The 16,971-nt window shown below is 41.4% G+C and overlaps 1 protein-coding gene across 2 annotated transcripts; it reads right to left on the bottom strand.

The window, feature by feature from the left end:
• Window positions 1-4,351: 4,351 nt before the first annotated feature.
• Window positions 4,352-16,608, bottom strand: LOC115166788 (excitatory amino acid transporter 2-like). Of its 2 annotated transcripts, none has more exons than XM_029720582.1 (10): window positions 16,186-16,608; window positions 13,728-13,867; window positions 11,342-11,494; window positions 10,037-10,396; window positions 9,802-9,928; window positions 9,341-9,574; window positions 8,482-8,676; window positions 7,929-8,063; window positions 7,531-7,741; window positions 4,352-5,976 (listed from the first exon to the last, which is right to left on the bottom strand). In XM_029720582.1, the coding sequence occupies exons 2-10, from the start codon at window positions 13,855-13,857 to the stop codon at window positions 5,884-5,886; spliced, it is 1,638 nt and encodes a 545-aa protein (XP_029576442.1). In that variant the 5' UTR covers window positions 13,858-13,867; window positions 16,186-16,608; the 3' UTR covers window positions 4,352-5,883. The 2 variants fall into 2 exon arrangements, with proteins under 2 accessions (XP_029576442.1, XP_029576443.1); XM_029720583.1 differs by having other exon boundaries at window positions 5,916-6,143.
• Between the last annotated feature and the right edge of the window lie 363 nt (window positions 16,609-16,971).

Consider the following 16,971-nt stretch of genomic DNA (forward strand, 5'->3'; position numbering starts at 1 on the left):
TTGTTGTTATTGGTGTTGTTGTTGGTGTTGTTGTTATTGTTGTTGTTGTTGGTGGTGTTGTTGTTATTCTTGTTTTTGTTTTGATATTGCACTATTTTTTTATCAACAAATCTTATTTGTGTACATGTTTTTGATCATCCTGTAAAAGAAAATACAGAATCCATACAGAATAGAAATGAATGTCTTTCTAGATGTTTCATAGTGACACGTACACTCAGGGACTCACATCAGTGCTACACAGACAGAATAAGTCAAGTATAGTAGAAAGTGAAGTCTTAATACCAACCTACTTAGAGCCCAGCTTTTCACAACATTTCCACTGTGTGTAAAATCCTGCTGACTTGTGGCATTACGTATTATTCAGATGAATGCCGGTATGTGAGTTATAGTAAGTATAATATACTTTATACTTCATGTTTATTTGTTTTAAGCACTCAGTGTTCTTCTAGTGTTAGACAGTTGTATGATTCTCATGGCATAGCTACTGCTACAGTATAACGGATGCATTTTTAAATCATTACAACACTTCATTAGTCAGCTACACTAAATGGTTACCAAATGTAGTTTCTCCCTTCTATGTCCATGTCTGTTCATATTAAGTGTACTGCAGATCATTTTAAACTGAGCACTAACTACAGCTACTGGGGTTTAACTACAACTACTACTACCATGCTTTGCTACTCTGGGACCATAAGTCATGAAAGAAACTATCAGTTTAGAATTTTTTATTTCAACATTTATTGGTTTCCATAATTCTATGTACACAAGAAGTAGTAAAACACTTTACCACACTTTTAGTCCATTTGTCTGACAGAGAAAATTATATTTGTACATTTTTGACAAATTAAATTCATACTTTCTTTAGTTCACTCACACACATTCAACATCAGACAGATTCTAGAACCACACATTCACACAGTCAACATCAGACAGATTCTAGAACCACACATTCACACAGTCAACATCAGACAGATTCTAGAACCACACATTCACACAGTCAACATCAGACAGATTCTAGAACCACACATTCACACAGTCAACATCACACAGATTCTAGAACCACACATTCACACAGTCAACATCACACAGATTCTAGAACCACACATTCACACAGTCAACATCAGACAGATTCTAGAACCACACATTCACACAGTCAACATCAGACAGATTCTAGAACCACACATTCACACAGTCAACATCAGACAGATTCTAGAACCACACATTCATACAGTCAACATCAGACAGATTCTAGAACCACACATTCACACAGTCAACATCAGACAGATTCTAGAACCACACATTCACACAGTCAACATCAGACAGATTCTAGAACCACACATTCACACAGTCAACATCAGACAGATTCTAGAACCACACATTCACACAGTCAACATCAGACAGATTCTAGAACCACACATTCACACAGTCAACATCAGACAGATTCTAGAACCACACATTCACACAGTCAACATCACACAGATTCTAGAACCACACATTCACACAGTCAACATCAGACAGATTCTAGAACCACACATTCACACAGTCAACATCAGACAGATTCTAGAACCACACATTCACACAGTCAACATCAGACAGATTCTAGAACCACACATTCACACAGTCAACATCAGACAGATTACACAACAATGAGGAAAAATGTTCCAACACGTTCTTGGACCCATATGTGCATTGAATGAAAATCGAGGATAGAAAATAGACAGAAGTAGAATGGTCTAAATGTACATTTCAACAGGTATTCATAGAAAAATAAAAAGAGGAAAAAGCCAAACTGAGAAAGGAAACATTTAAAGTGAATTTATGAAGCACTGATGTTTAACAGTGTTAAGCTATGTCTGGACAAGACTCAAGAGCATTTTGCATAGGTGGAGTGGACTTAGCTGCTGTGAAAAACGTTGCCTGATAACCTGATATTCAGCTAACGTACATACATACAGTAGCTGCCAGCACCAAAGCTCTTTTGATGCCTGCCCCTGTTGTCTTGATTCCACTCTGAGAAAGCTACACCTTTAATTGGACTTTTCCCTCTTATCTTGTCAACCTAATAACAAAAGTAACAATGATACCGTAAAACAAACAATAAAATAACACCAGCCAGTCCATATTGGTGAAAAATACAGCATTCTTTTCTCTTATTTTCCTCTCTTTCCAGTCCCATTTTCTGGATCCTTCTGTGTATGCATTAAGAGTATTAACATCTCTGCCTCCCTGAAAAAGACCAAACAATTCCATACGTATATTGGAAAGGTGATATCTCTGTGAGACTAGTAGACTACTACCCAAAGTAAAAGGACAAACAACGTAGTTCTACATTTGCATATGGTTTTCCTATCGTTATAGAAACCCTGAGCAGAACACTCGGGGAGATCATAATGTTTAGGATTCACTACAAAACATTTCACCTAAATATCTACCTGGATCTAGTATATGTTATATCCACAAAGTGCAAGGAGGCACTTTGAACATGGAGATGTAAGATAACGCTGCTCTTCAACAGGCTCCATCTAGAGTGTTTCTGAGACCCAGTACTGCTGTAAAGATCAGTTCCCTCTTGCTATACTACCCAGCATCCACTGCAAGGTTATGGTCTTGTTGTTATATAACCTTATGGCCCAGGTACAGAGGTTTGTACAGTGCAGTGCTGTGCACACACGTCTAGTTCCAAATAGTCCTATCTGTAATTGCAAGCTACTTTTGCTGTCTTTATATTTAGCATGTTGATACGGCATACATTATAGGAAGTGTCTGAAACAGAACTTTATGTAGGTAGGACCGGCCTTCCTTTTTCCAGAGTGTCACAAATTAGCATGCTGGAGATGGAGCTGGACTTTTCAAATCCAAATCGAAGGGCAAATTTTCTGTTGATATGGATTATTTGAGTGTAATTAACATTGTCGTAATCATCACGCTGACTGACTGAACAGATTGCGGTTGACAAGGCAAGGTTGTCGTTTAGCATAGAAATACAAACACACAATGCACTGACTTTCAGAGCCAACCAGCTTACAAGACTATATTCCCTCTACCATCTCTCTACCATATCTTACTCTCTCTACCATCTCTTACTCTCTCTCTCTCATCTCTTACTCTCTCTCTCTACCATCTCTCTCTACCATCTCTCTCTACCATCTCTTACTCTCTCTACCATCTCTTACTCTCTACCATCTCTCTCTACCATCTCTTACTATCTAAACCATATCTTACTCTCTCTCTACCATCTCTTACTATCTAAACCATATCTTACTCTCTCTCTACCATCTCTTACTATCTAAACCATATCTTACTCTCTCTCTACCATCTCTTACTATCTAAACCATATCTTACTCTCTCTCTACCATCTCTTACTCTCTAAACCATATCTTACTCTCTCTCTACCATCTCTTACTATCTAAACCATATCTTACTCTCTCTCTACCATCTCTTACTATCTAAACCATATCTTACTCTCTCTCTACCATCTCTTACTCTCTCTCTCTCATCTCTTACTCTCTCTCTCTCTCTCATCTCTTACTCTCTCTCTACCATCTCTTACTCTCTCTCTACCATCTCTCTACCATCTCTCTCTACCATCTCTTACTCTCTCTCTACCATCTCATACTCTCTTTCTCTCTACCATCTCTTACTATCTAAACCATATCTTACTCTCTACCATCTCTCTCTACCATCTCTTACTCTCTCTACCATCTCTTACTCTCTTTCTTGCTACCATCTCTTACTATCTCTACCATATCTTACTCTCTACCATCTCTCTCGACCATCTCTTACTATCTCTACCATATCTTACTCTCTACCATCTCTCTCGACCATCTCTTACTATCTCTACCATATCTTACTCTCTACCATCTCTCTCGACCATCTCTACCATCTCTTACTCTCTCTCTCTCTCATCTCTTACTATCTCTACCATATCTTACTCTCTACCATCTCTCTCTACCATCTCTTACTCTCTCTCTCTACCATCTCTTACTCTCTCTCTCTAACATCTCTTACTCTCTCTCTCTACCATCTCTTACTCTCTCTCTCTACCATCTCTTACTCTCTCTCTCTACCATCTCTTACTCTCTCTCTCTACCATCTCTTACTCTCTCTCTACCAACTCTCTCTCTCTACCATCTCTTACTTGTCTTTTGTTCTCTCTTTCTCTTTCTCACTCTTTCTTTGACACACACATTCACACACACTCAAATGCACGAATACGTTATATACAGAGAGACACACACACACACACACACACACACACACACACACACACACACACACACACACACACACACACACACACACACACACACACACACACACACACACACACACACACAAAAAACCACATAGAATATATTGATTGTTGGTGTGTTTGTCCTCTTACAGCCAGGGGAGGGAACACATGAAATCCTCTGCCTGCCTCTGCACATGTCTTGTTAATGCTGTCCATATGCACCTTGCGTCGTTGGCTGTCTATAAATACGTAGCAGCCGCATTTGGAGGCATTTAGTGCTGTTAAGTCCAGAGGTAAGCTCCAGTGCTTAGAGGCTGATCATGTGTGCCGATGCCAGAGTTTAATCCTCTAAGTCAAAGGTATTGGAGCTCCTTCAACACACCCAACACTTGTTTTTATTCTGTCACAAGGGGGAGCCACATGGTCAACATTCTGCTTCCCTTTGCTGCAGGATGTTGTTACGTTAACGATTTCAGAACCTGTTTGCTGCTATTGGTTGACTGCAACAAGAGGCAGTAGTAAAGTCAAGGGCTTTTTGAGATAGTTCAGTGTTTGCCTTGGCGTTTTTGCCATTTTTTTAATTTTTAAGAAAATGTGCATTACCAAGGCTCTTTAAGTTATTTTCTTCTTAGTGCTATTAGAAGGCAGCAGGTTTTAGAAAGCGTCAAAGCCACTCTGGAAACCAAAGAAAAGTGAATCGACCACCAGTGAATATCTAGCAATCCCTGGAACATCAAGCATTTCTGGAACATTGTTATAAGGTTGTGCAGGGTCAGGAATAGGAATAGTAATTACTGACAGAAGGGTTCTCCAAGGAGGGGCTTCTCATCATAACACTCCTCAACTGGTCCTTGTATACAACTGGCAAGGCCACATCCCATAAGCACACATTCTCTGAACTGCCTCTGGCGCTAACAAAACCCCTACATTTTTTACACATAAAACAGACAGAAGGATTGCTTTTTCCCCAAAAGGTTGTGCAGCAACAAAAGTGCTGCATTGCGTATATCAGAGAACATGCAGTGTCGAGTAAGGTTCAGAATACAGCCACCTGAATGGATCCATTATACTAAACAGGTTCAGAATACAGCCATCTGAATGGATCCATTATACTAAACAGGTTCAGAATACAGCCACATGAATGGATCCATTATACTAAACAGGTTCAGAATACAGCCATCTGAATGGATCCATTATACTAAACAGGTTCAGAATACAGCCACCAGAATGGATCCATTATACTAAACAGGTTCAGAATACAGCCACCAGAATGGATCCATTATACTAAACAGGTTCAGAATACAGCCACCAGAATGAATCCATTATACTAAACAGGTTCAGAATACAGCCACCAGAATGGATCCATTATACTAAACAATGCCTTTAAAAGCTCCGGCACAGCTTAAGCAATGTCATTTGGAAGTCCTAATCTAATTGTTTAAGATAGGTACAAGTGGATTGGTACCTACGTTGTTTTGTGGGAGGGGAGCTTCATCCCATAGTCAATGAACTGACCATAGTCAGACCACAGGAAGTAAGACTGATGCACCAAAGCTTGTGATTACAGGGCTAAGTGTGGTTACGTTCTTTATTTTGGTCAGGAAGGGAAGCTTGTGGAAGTCAGGATGAGGTCGGAGCAGGGTGCTGCTTTACTCTCGTTTCCATGGTTCCTCCTCAACAAGAGAGAAATCTGCAGTGTTGGGGTGGCCGTTGGGGTGGCCGTTTCCATTGCCCATGGATACCTGCAAGCAATTACCAGGGACATCTAACTGTAAGACCAAGGCACAGTCATATTGAAGCTGTCAAAGGGTTTGAGCAGAGAAACCAAGGGGGTAATACTTGCAGGCCATCCTTTTGGTTGAATTTGGTTGGTTGGTTGGTTGAATTTTGGTTGAAATGGTTGAATTTACTGGGATTCCCGCAAATTTGGTCCCAATAGAAAGAAAAGAAAAGAAAGAATATTCTCTGAATACTGAAGCGATAGCAGGTACAGAAGATAGATTGAATCCTCTCTGAATACTGAAGCGACAGCAGGTACAGAAGATAGATTGAATCCTCTCTGAATACTGAAGCGACAGCAGGTACAGAAGATAGATTGAATCCTCTCTGAATACTGAAGCGATAGCAGGTACAGAAGATAGATTGAATCCTCTCTGAATACTGAAGCGACAGCAGGTACAGAAGATAGATTGAATCCTCTCTGAATACTGAAGCGACAGCAGGTACAGAAGATAGATTGAATCCTCTCTGAATACTGAAGCGACAGAAGATACAGAAGATAGATTGAATCCTCTCTGAATACTGAAGCGACAGCAGGTACAGAAGATAGATTGAATCCTCTCTGAATACTGAAGCGACAGCAGGTACAGAAGATAGATTGAATTCTCTCTGAATACTGAAGCGACAGCAGGTACAGAAGATAGATTGAATCCTCTCTGAATACTGAAGCGACAGTAGATACAGAAGATGGATTGAAATGTGTTTTCTCACTGACAGGAGAATGTAAAACATTGAGGAGTCAGTTTTGTTTTCTATCTTGGCCATGTATTTTATGGATTCTCTGCCCAACAGAATTACCGGTACAATAATGTTGAATAAATCGATTGTAAGAAAACAACTAAATAACAGTATAAAACAGGGATTAGTAATTGTCCCATGCAAGCAAAGCAATAGAACAATGATCCATGAAAAATGGATCAGTAAAATGCTCTGAAAATAAGAGCATGGACTTTTCATAGAGTTTTTGGTCTAAAAAATAGCTAGCTACAGTAGAAAGAAGGATTTTTGACAGATCCATAATATGTCTGCCACTGTCTGGATAAACATGATGAAATAGCAGTCTTCATGTGTACCACTAGCCATACAATGTTGATTTAAAAATGTGCCCTAAAAGTGAATTCGAATCATGTAAGCAGGGCTGCCACAAATACATGTCCAATTAAGAAAAATAATCCCACTCATGTCACAGATTAATACAAGACATAGGAAGAAAAGTAAAGTGCGGAAAAATGTTTTCAAAAGAAAAATTATGTCAAAAACATAACATCAGAATGATAGTAAACTGTCGATCAAAAGTACACAGGTATCACAAAAACTGCTTTTCCATATAATTAGTGAGTTAGTAAATAAATATAATATCATATTTCTTTAGTTTCTCCACCTTGTAATATTGTTTTCTCCAAAATAACTGTATAAGGTGACATCATGTCAACATACCAAATGACAAGAGAAGAAAAAGCAGAGATTACGGGGGAAGTCTACATGCACGTCTCTATATCCTTAAAGATGAAATGTACCTTGCAATCATCTATCATGACTGTGCTGTGGGCTGCAGCGTAAACACACTGGTTGGTGTTGTTCTCGAAGAAGGATTGGGACTTTGTCAACTCAAATTCATCAACTTTTTGTGCGGCGTCAAACGCGTCGAGCTCATCTTTGGATAGGTGGTAAACGATACCCGCCCCGTAGGAGTCCCCAACCACGTTGACGGAGGTTCGGAACCGATCCCTGGATTTTTTAGGGTGGGGAGGCAGACACAGAGACAGACAAGTGCAGAAGGTAATCTCTCGGGGGAACAAAGCTGAGGACAATATTTTGAGGGAGACCAGAGTTTTATCCTGAGGTAACAAGAAGATGTGTGGAAACATTCTCTGTACGTGTGAATGCAGGTACAAGCACAAGATTGGGTACTCACAGCAGCCAGTCAACAGCCACCAACAGACTGATGTCTTGGGTGGGTAACCCAACGGCTGTTAGGATCAGTAGCATGGTCACCAATCCAGCACTGGGGATACTGGCCGCTCCCACACTGGCCAAGGTAGCTGTCAGGCTACAGTCAGGATGAGAGATCTCAGTCAATTACACATACATTCATTTCAACCTTATATTGTAGGTACATGAATTAATGTTTTTGTCAAGGTCAATACGTCATGTATAGGGCACCTTGTTTTGAACAATCATGTCACTTGACCTGAATTTGAACCTTTATTTAAAGGGTTTTCAACAAACGGTCCCTTTTCTTATTATGTCAGATGGGCCAGCATCGTCCTCCAGCACCATTCTTCAGCACCGTCCTCCAGCACCGTCCTCCAGCACCATGTTCCAGCACCATGCTCAGATAATTGCTTTTATTTTTGGTGTAAATCTAATGTCTGGAAAAGGCTTAAAATAAAGATAAAATCCTAGGTCATGTGACATGATAGTCCAAAACACAGGGCCCTGGTCATGTAGGATTAGAAGTGTCCTACCTGACAGTGACGATCTGGCCGTAGTCGAGGTCGATGTTGTTCATCTGGGCGATGAAGATGGCTGCCACAGCCTCGTAAAGTGCAGTGCCGTCCATGTTGATAGTGGCGCCCACGGGGAGCACGAATCGCGTCACTCGCTTATCGATGCCCAAGTTCTCCTCCAGACAGCGGAATGTGACTGGCAGGGTACCAGCGCTGAGAGATGGGTACAAAACGTGTACTTAGTACATATCACAAGACTTGGAATTGTATTAAACACTGAATTTACATAATATGTTTATTATGCATTGAGCATTATGTTCTCTCAAAGGGTGACTTTTAAAGGGTCTTACTTTAAGCAGGAAGATTAGTCGACAAGAGTCTAACTACATTGTGGTAGCTAAGCTCTACAAAGCTGGTGTCATGCATGAAGGTATCAGACGACCCGTGAAATGTGGACACCCCTCTAGGGCATGAATCACATCTCTGTTGCTGTTATCATCTCAGTGTGAGCTTTGGCTGTGGCTCAAAACCTACTCTGTCATACAATCTATCAAATAGGTTGGGTAAAGCAGAGTCCTTAATATAAATTAACATTTTATCCTAAACTAAGCTAAGGTTTTTAATCTTTGAAAGCAACTTTGCGCTGTATGCACCACAAATAACATTACTCTTGTTTTTAGTTTATCTGTAGATTGGAGACAAAACAAGTAAGGTCACGGCATCTTGTTTTGTCTGTCTTATCGTAAACAAGCAGAATGGGTTCTAGAATGGGTTCTAGAATGGGTTCTGGGAAAGGCTATAATAAGTATGACAGAGGGAAAAGGGAGTGTGACAGAGAAGACGCGAATAGGTTAGAGAATAGGTTTGGGTCTTGTACCTAGATGCTGTCCCAATAGCGGTGACCCAGGCCTGGAAGATTCCCATGAAGAAGACATAGGGGTTTTTCTTCACGATGACTAAGTATATTAGCGGTAGAAATATGGCACCGTGGATGACAAGGCCCACGATCACGGTCACCATGTACATTCCCAGTTGCCTGGCAACCATTTCCAGATCATCGATTGAGATGATCTTCCCACAGATGAGACAGGCGATACCGAAAGGGGAATACCTGGGAGAGACCTTGGTGAGATTAGTTTTGCAGTTTGGTAACACTAATGAAAGGTAAATAGTAGTATCTAATTGGGAATATTGGGGCAAACATGTACATTGGGGCTAATTTCCTGTAATAAATAACACTTTTCTCCTTTGGCCACAGTGACTAGAGTGGACTTCCTAGAATGCCTGTTATTTTAGGGGGGGAATATAGAATATAACTCATCATAGGATGAGACTTACCACATAATCATGCCAACAATCCTCATGACGATCTCGTTGAGAACGTTAAAAAACTCCAGCATGAGCTTGGCCTTGTCTCCCATCTTCCCCATGATTATCCCGAAAGCCACAAAGAAACCGATCAAACCTACAGTTTCAAAAGGAGGCAAACAGTGTCAAATCAGTTATTTGGACTGCTAAGACAATCATTCATTCCAGTTAAGAGTAGAGCATGTTTTCTAGTAAGTGTACCAACCTAGCACATTCATCCCACTCTTGTACTGAAGACCCCTTTTGATGGTAAACTGTGGTGGACCCCTGGTCCTGTTGGTAGGTACGGGGACTTTTGTGGTGACTGTCTGGATCTGCTGGAAGCAGGCCTGAACCAGGTTTTCTGGGAAAAGGTTTCGAATTAGATCGAAGAAGGCATCCAGACTGGAGACGTCGTCGTTCTTCTTGCCAGGCCCGAGGTTGGACTTCAGCTTGGGGTTACCTGGGTGGATGAGCAGCACCAGAATGACACCCAGAGCGGCAGCGATGACTGTGGTGGACATGTAGTACACCATGGCTCGGGTGCCCAGGCGGCCACTGGACTTGGCATCCAACCCTGCCAGTCCTGGAGTGGGAGAGAGGTGAGAGAGGCCCGCAGTTCAACAACCGGTTACGTAAACTACAGAAGATATGAATTCCAGATAGTCTAGTGATAAATGCAATGGAGGCTGCTGAGGGGAGGACAACTCATAATATTGTCATGGAACAGAGGAAATGGAATGGCATCAAACAGGTGTTTGATGTATTTGATATCATTCCACTGATTCCGCTCCAGTCATTACCACGAGCCCGTCCTCCCCAATTAAGGTGCCACCAACCTCCTGTGGATAAATGTACAATGTCTAACGTACAATGCCTCTAGTGCTAGTACAGACACACGCTAGCAAACGCACTCTACACACACGTATACTGTAGTACATTGTCATATTGTTGTATGGTGATATTATACATTTTGTATTGTAGATATGTAGTGGTGTACTAATGTTATATGATGTAGTGTTTTATCTTTAGTTTTATGTGTGATGTAAGTGCCTAAATGTGTTTGGACCCCAGGAAGAGTAGCTGCTGCCTTGGCAGGAACTAATGGGGATCAATAATAAACCCCAGGAAGAATACCTGCTGACTTGGCAGGAACTAATGGGGATCCATAATAAACCCCAGGAAGAGTACCTGCTGCCTTGGCAGGAACTAATGGGGAGCCATAATAAACCCCAGGAAGAGTACCTGCTGCCTTGGCAGGAACTAATGGGGATCCATAATAAACCCCAGGAAGAGTAGTTGCTGCCTTGGCAGGAACTAATGGGGACCCATAATAAACTCCAGGAAGAGTAGCTGCTGCCTTGGCAGGAACTAATGGAGATCCGTAATAAACCCCAGGAAGAGTAGCTGCTGCCTTGGCAGGAACTATTGGGGATCCATAATAAACCCCAGGAAGAGTAGCTGCTGCCTTGGCAGGAACTAATGGGGAGCCATAATAAATACATATAATGGCAGGGTTCTGGTCTCCCACCTGTGATGAGACTGGAGATGATCAGGGGCAGGATGAGCATCTTCAGCATCCTCATCAGGATGTCTCCTGGGAACGAGATGATCATGATCACATCAGGGGGGAGCGGCGACATGGGACGCAGTAGTATTCCAGAAACAGAGCCAGTGATCACACCTAGAACACAGAGAGACAACCCCCAGTCATATCAACTGGACCTCTCATTGGTTTTCTGTTGCATTATTTACAACCACCGTTTACACACACCGGGCTATTTGTATTCATGCACATCAGCTGGTGTTTATACCCTGAACACAACAAGCTCTACCTCGGCTCTCGCTACACTTTCACCCACAAGTTTTAGGCAACCTTATTCACTGTGAGGGCTGGGAGGTCCAAAAAAACTAAATGATATAAAAACGAAATGATATCAAACCCCACACTTTTCATTGTTAAAGAAGCAATCCGGGATCTTAAGAGCTTACTAATTTGTAACATATTGTACGAATTAGAATTTGTAACATAAAATATGAGTTGCAAAAAACGAAAATACATATAAAACTTGCTATTTGTAACTTAACATACAAAATAGATGACGTAGTACACAATTGCGCACAATTTTCAGGAACCCATTTTGGCTCATTAGCATTAGTTTCAAAACTACTGACTGAAATTATACACATCTAAACACCAGGTTAACTTACCAAGACAGTAACAACCAGACACATCTAAACACCAGGTTAACTTACCAAGACAGTAACAACCAGACACATCTAAACAACAGGTTAACTTACCAAGACAGTAACAACCAGACACATCTAAACAACAGGTTAACTTACCAAGACAGTAACAACCAGACACATCTAAACAACAGGTTAACTTACCAAGACAGTAACAACCAGACACATCTAAACAACAGGTTAACTTACCAAGACAGTAACAACCAGACACATCTAAACAACAGGTTAACTTACCAAGACAGTAACAACCAGACACATCTAAACAACAGGTTAACTTACCAAGACAGTAACAACCAGACACATCTAAACAACAGGTTAACTTACCAAGACAGTAACAAACAAGACACATCTAAACAACAGGTTAACTTACCAAGACAGTAACAAGCAGACACATCTATGCAACAGGTTAACTTACCAAGACAGTAACAACCAGACACATCTAAACAACAGGTTAACTTACCAAGACAGTAACAACCAGACACATCTAAACAACAGGTTAACTTACCAAGACAGTAACAACCAGACACATCTAAACAACAGGTTAACTTACCAAGACAGTAACAAACAAGACACATCTAAACAACAGGTTAACTTACCAAGACAGTAACATCTAAACAACAGGTTAACTTACCAAGACAGTAACAACCAGACACATCTAAACAACAGGTTAACTTACCAAGACAGTAACAACCAGACACCTCTAAACAACAGGCTAACTTACCAAGACAGTAACATCTATATGATAGACTAACTTACCAAGACAGTAACAACCAGACAAATCTAAATGACAGGCTAACTTACCAAGACAGTAACAACCACAGTCACATCTAAATGACAGGCTAACTTACCAAGACAGTAACAACCAGACACATCTATACGACAGACTAACTTACCAAGACAGTAACTACCAGATACATCTAAATGACAGGCTAACTTACCAAGACAGTAACAACCAGTCACCTCTAAACAACCGGCTAACTTACCAAGACAGTAACATCTATATGACAGACTAACTTACCAAGACTGTAACAACCAGACACATGTAAACGATAGGCTAACTCACCAAGACAGTATCAACCACAGACACATTTAAACAACAAGCAAACTTAACAAGTCAGTAACAACCAGTCACCTCTAAACGACTGGCTAACTTACCAAGACAGTAACATCTATACAACTGGCTAACTTACCAAGACAGTAACATCTATACGACAGGCTAACTTACCAAGACAGTAACATCTATACGACTGGCTAACTTACCAAGACAGTAACATCTATACGACAGGCTAACTTACCAAGACAGTAACATCTATACGACTGGCTAACTTACCAAGACAGTAACATCTATACGACTAGCTAACTTACCAAGACAGTAACATCTATACGACAGGCTAACTTACCAAGACAGTAACAAGCAGACACATCTATGCAACAGGCTAACTTACCAAGACAGTAACAACCAGACACATCTATATCATAGACTAACTTACCAAGACAGTAACAACCAGACACATCTATACGATAGACTAACTTACCAAGACAGTAACAAGCAGACACATCTATGCAACAGACTAACTTACCAAGACAGTAACAACCAGACACATCTATACGATAGACTAACTTACCAAGACAGTAACAAGCAGACACATCTATACGACAGACTAACTTACCAAGGACGGTGAGAAAAAGGACCAAGTTATTCATGATTTTGCTGCATATTCCCCAACACATAGGCTGAGGAGGCTCCACGATGGGCTCCAAATGGCTTTCATGCATTCTGACCTCCACTTGCCTCTGCATTGTGTTGGCACTAGAGAGAGAGAGAGAGAGATAGAGAGGAGGTTTATTAATTTACTCCTCCTTGACCCATAATGCCTAGCTGTGTCAACAGGTATTACCATATTTGCTCCAGTGAAAAGGTCACTGATGCAGCACACCATAAGGGTTTGATGTGGCTTCTTGTCCGTTTGTAATAATGGCTCAGGAACTGATGGCAAACAGAATGATAATGTATTCATACTATCACAAAGATGTATGAGGGAGAGGAGACTGAACGAGTGGGTAGAGAGAGAGACATGGGAGATGTGAGTATGTAAATCATTCTAATTATATTTTTCAAAAACATTTGTATATTGTCAAAAACAATTATCTATACTCTTATTTGTTGTATTATTTTGGGAGGGTGACACCCACTGCAATTCCCCATTTGCCCCGACTTTGAATACTACTGACGTAGCCCCTCGTATTAGTGAAAGGGTTCCACTTGAAACAAAGAGTTATTTTTAGAGGGTTCACCTAATGGGACAATTCAAGGTGTGACACCTTCTTTTCTAAGAGTGTATCTTGGGGCTTGCTACCTGATATCTTTGTTTCAAAGCACACCAGTTATTTATTTAACATTTTTACTTAACTAGGCAAGTCAGTTAAGGAGAATTTCTTATTTACAATGATGGCCTACCTCGGCCAATTGGGCGCCGCCCTATGGGACTCCCTATCAAGGCCAGATATGATGCAGCCTGGATTCGAACCAGGGACTGTAGTGAAGCCGATTGCACTGAGATGCAGTGCCTTAGACTGTTGCGCCACTCGGGAGCCCACCATGACTTGTGTGTTAGTACAGTATGTGTGTGTGTCCAGTGTCTGTCGACAGCAACTGACTTAAACTTAACCTCCGTTATCTCTGCCCTCTGATCTGGGCCAGTCTGAGGATGCAGTGATTTTCCAGTGAATGGAGCTTCTTCGTAATCTTATTCCTCTGAGATGGAAGTCTTCACTTTCAGGTCATGCCCCCATCTTACACTCCTCACACTCCTCCCTCCATCTCTCTACCTAATCGCCTCATCACGTCACCGCAGCAACAAGTCTCCCGGCTTTGTTGTGGTCTGGCTTAAAAGCTCTTCAACTTAAAGGTCCCCGACCGTCCTACTCCTAGCATCATTTAAATCACATCTCTCCGTGTGTTGTTCACCTGTCCCATATTGTTTCATATTTACACTAACACTCACTGTCAATACCGTCCATTTCCTGAAATGGGGCTTTCTGCTGGGTCCCCCTGCTACACTGTTACACTGTCCTAAAAATGTTGCTCCCCTGAACAGCCCTGTACTCACTGACAAAATATCTCTCGGATTGAGAGGAAAGTTGAGGTTTGGTGAAATTCCCTGTTTCTAAAACCATATTGAGTGAATTTGTAACTGGAGTAACTGTTTGTATTGCATACTGTTTACATCCACATAACCAAAGACGTGACGGTGAGGCAGTTAATAGGTTGTGACTGGCAAATCAATCAGAGGCTGTCTGACACACAGTGTCCGGACATAAGCCTGTTAAGGCTGACAAAATTAGCCTGTGAAGCACACCAGTGGTTTAGTTACATAACCTCTCAGGGGTGACCCAGGAACTGTCAAGGTGTGCCAAGCTGCGATTAGACAGTCTTGAGCAAGGGATTACTGTTTGATTCACAGATTCAGAAATACAGATTCACAATACATACAAATTAAATCACATATTTAAAAAACACAGCTCTTTGGCAAGAAATGGTCCCCTCACCAAGAGTCATCCATACTGCCTATCTGCTCTATGGTGCATCAGTACCAAAAGCTTTTACGTTCAAAGCCTAAACAAGATATCGCTACAGTCAACTGCAGCCTGATTGTAGCAATTGTGAAGCACTTGAATCAGGATCCAGGGCACATACGATTTGCTAATGTCATTATGTGTCTCATTAGATAGGGTACATCTCATTGAGCTGGATGGTTCTCAAGGCCACCTGGCTGGGTTGTTGCAGATGAGGTCAAAGGGGAGAGTGTCTCAGCTCTCTCATCAGAAAGGGATGACCTCTGATTCCCAAAGGTCAAATGACAATAAATTAAGAATGATCAGACAAGTCACAGACGCCGGAGCATTTTCCCTTTTTGCGTCAGGGGACAACAACAATACTGTAGCATAATACTGTGAGATGCAAACTTTCAATCATGCCTTCAAAAATCCTTGACAGCAACTGCCTAGTAGCGGTAAAATAAACACAGCACGGTAAAAGTAGAAGGTTTGAAGAGAAACATTCTGGAACACTTCAAGAAAATGTTTCAAACCTTTCATATTCATTTAAAACCTTTACATTTAGCTTACCTGTAGTTGTTGTCTGGAATTTGGAATGGAACGTGACGTACTAAAGAGTCACTACTCAGTCAGCCATGGGCTGCAAGGATAGAGTCAAAGAAAGTAAGGGAAATTCACGGTCTATCCATCTTGGAGATTCAGTGAAGATCCACAAACGTATGAAGGTCCCCCCTTGCCCCTTAAATAAGGGAACGTAGAAATCTGGAGGCTATGCGGGAGTAGATCTCAAGAAGAAAGCCAGCAGCACCTTCTCAGCATCCAATCGAAATACAATGAATAATCAGCAATGCCCATGGAAGACTAAGAATGGTATCCGCAGTCACTGAAGTCGACTCATCCAAGCATGTGTGTACACCTGAAGTGACCAACCTGCAGGCTGGACTGTGGGCTCCACGTTCAGCTTAATTGTAAGCAGCGAGTGAAATCCTTGGTGCCCTCCTCTTTCTCCTTCTCTACCAGTCTAATCCGTCCTTAAAGCATGCGCAGTAATGCATTTCCCTTGGATGTGAGGCGGGATAAAGACGCACGAGATTCTCAAACAATCAATGCAAGCCTGCAAGCCAAGTGCTCAAGAAAAGGAACACTTGGCTGTTGCATTGAAGAGACATGTGCGTTGTATAGCCAACCCTGATGTAAACAAAGAGGAGAGGGAAGTTTGAGTAGTAATGAGTCGGTCAAGATGGGCTCTTTCAACTCACACTTTTAGAAAAAAGGATCTAGAACAATAAAGGGTTCTTCGGCTTGTCCTTGAAGTTTAGAAGAACTCTCATTCCAGGTAGAACATTTTCTCCATAC

Source organism: Salmo trutta, chromosome 29 (assembly GCF_901001165.1).
Source record: "Salmo trutta chromosome 29, fSalTru1.1, whole genome shotgun sequence".
Taxonomy (NCBI): Eukaryota; Metazoa; Chordata; class Actinopteri; order Salmoniformes; family Salmonidae; genus Salmo; species Salmo trutta.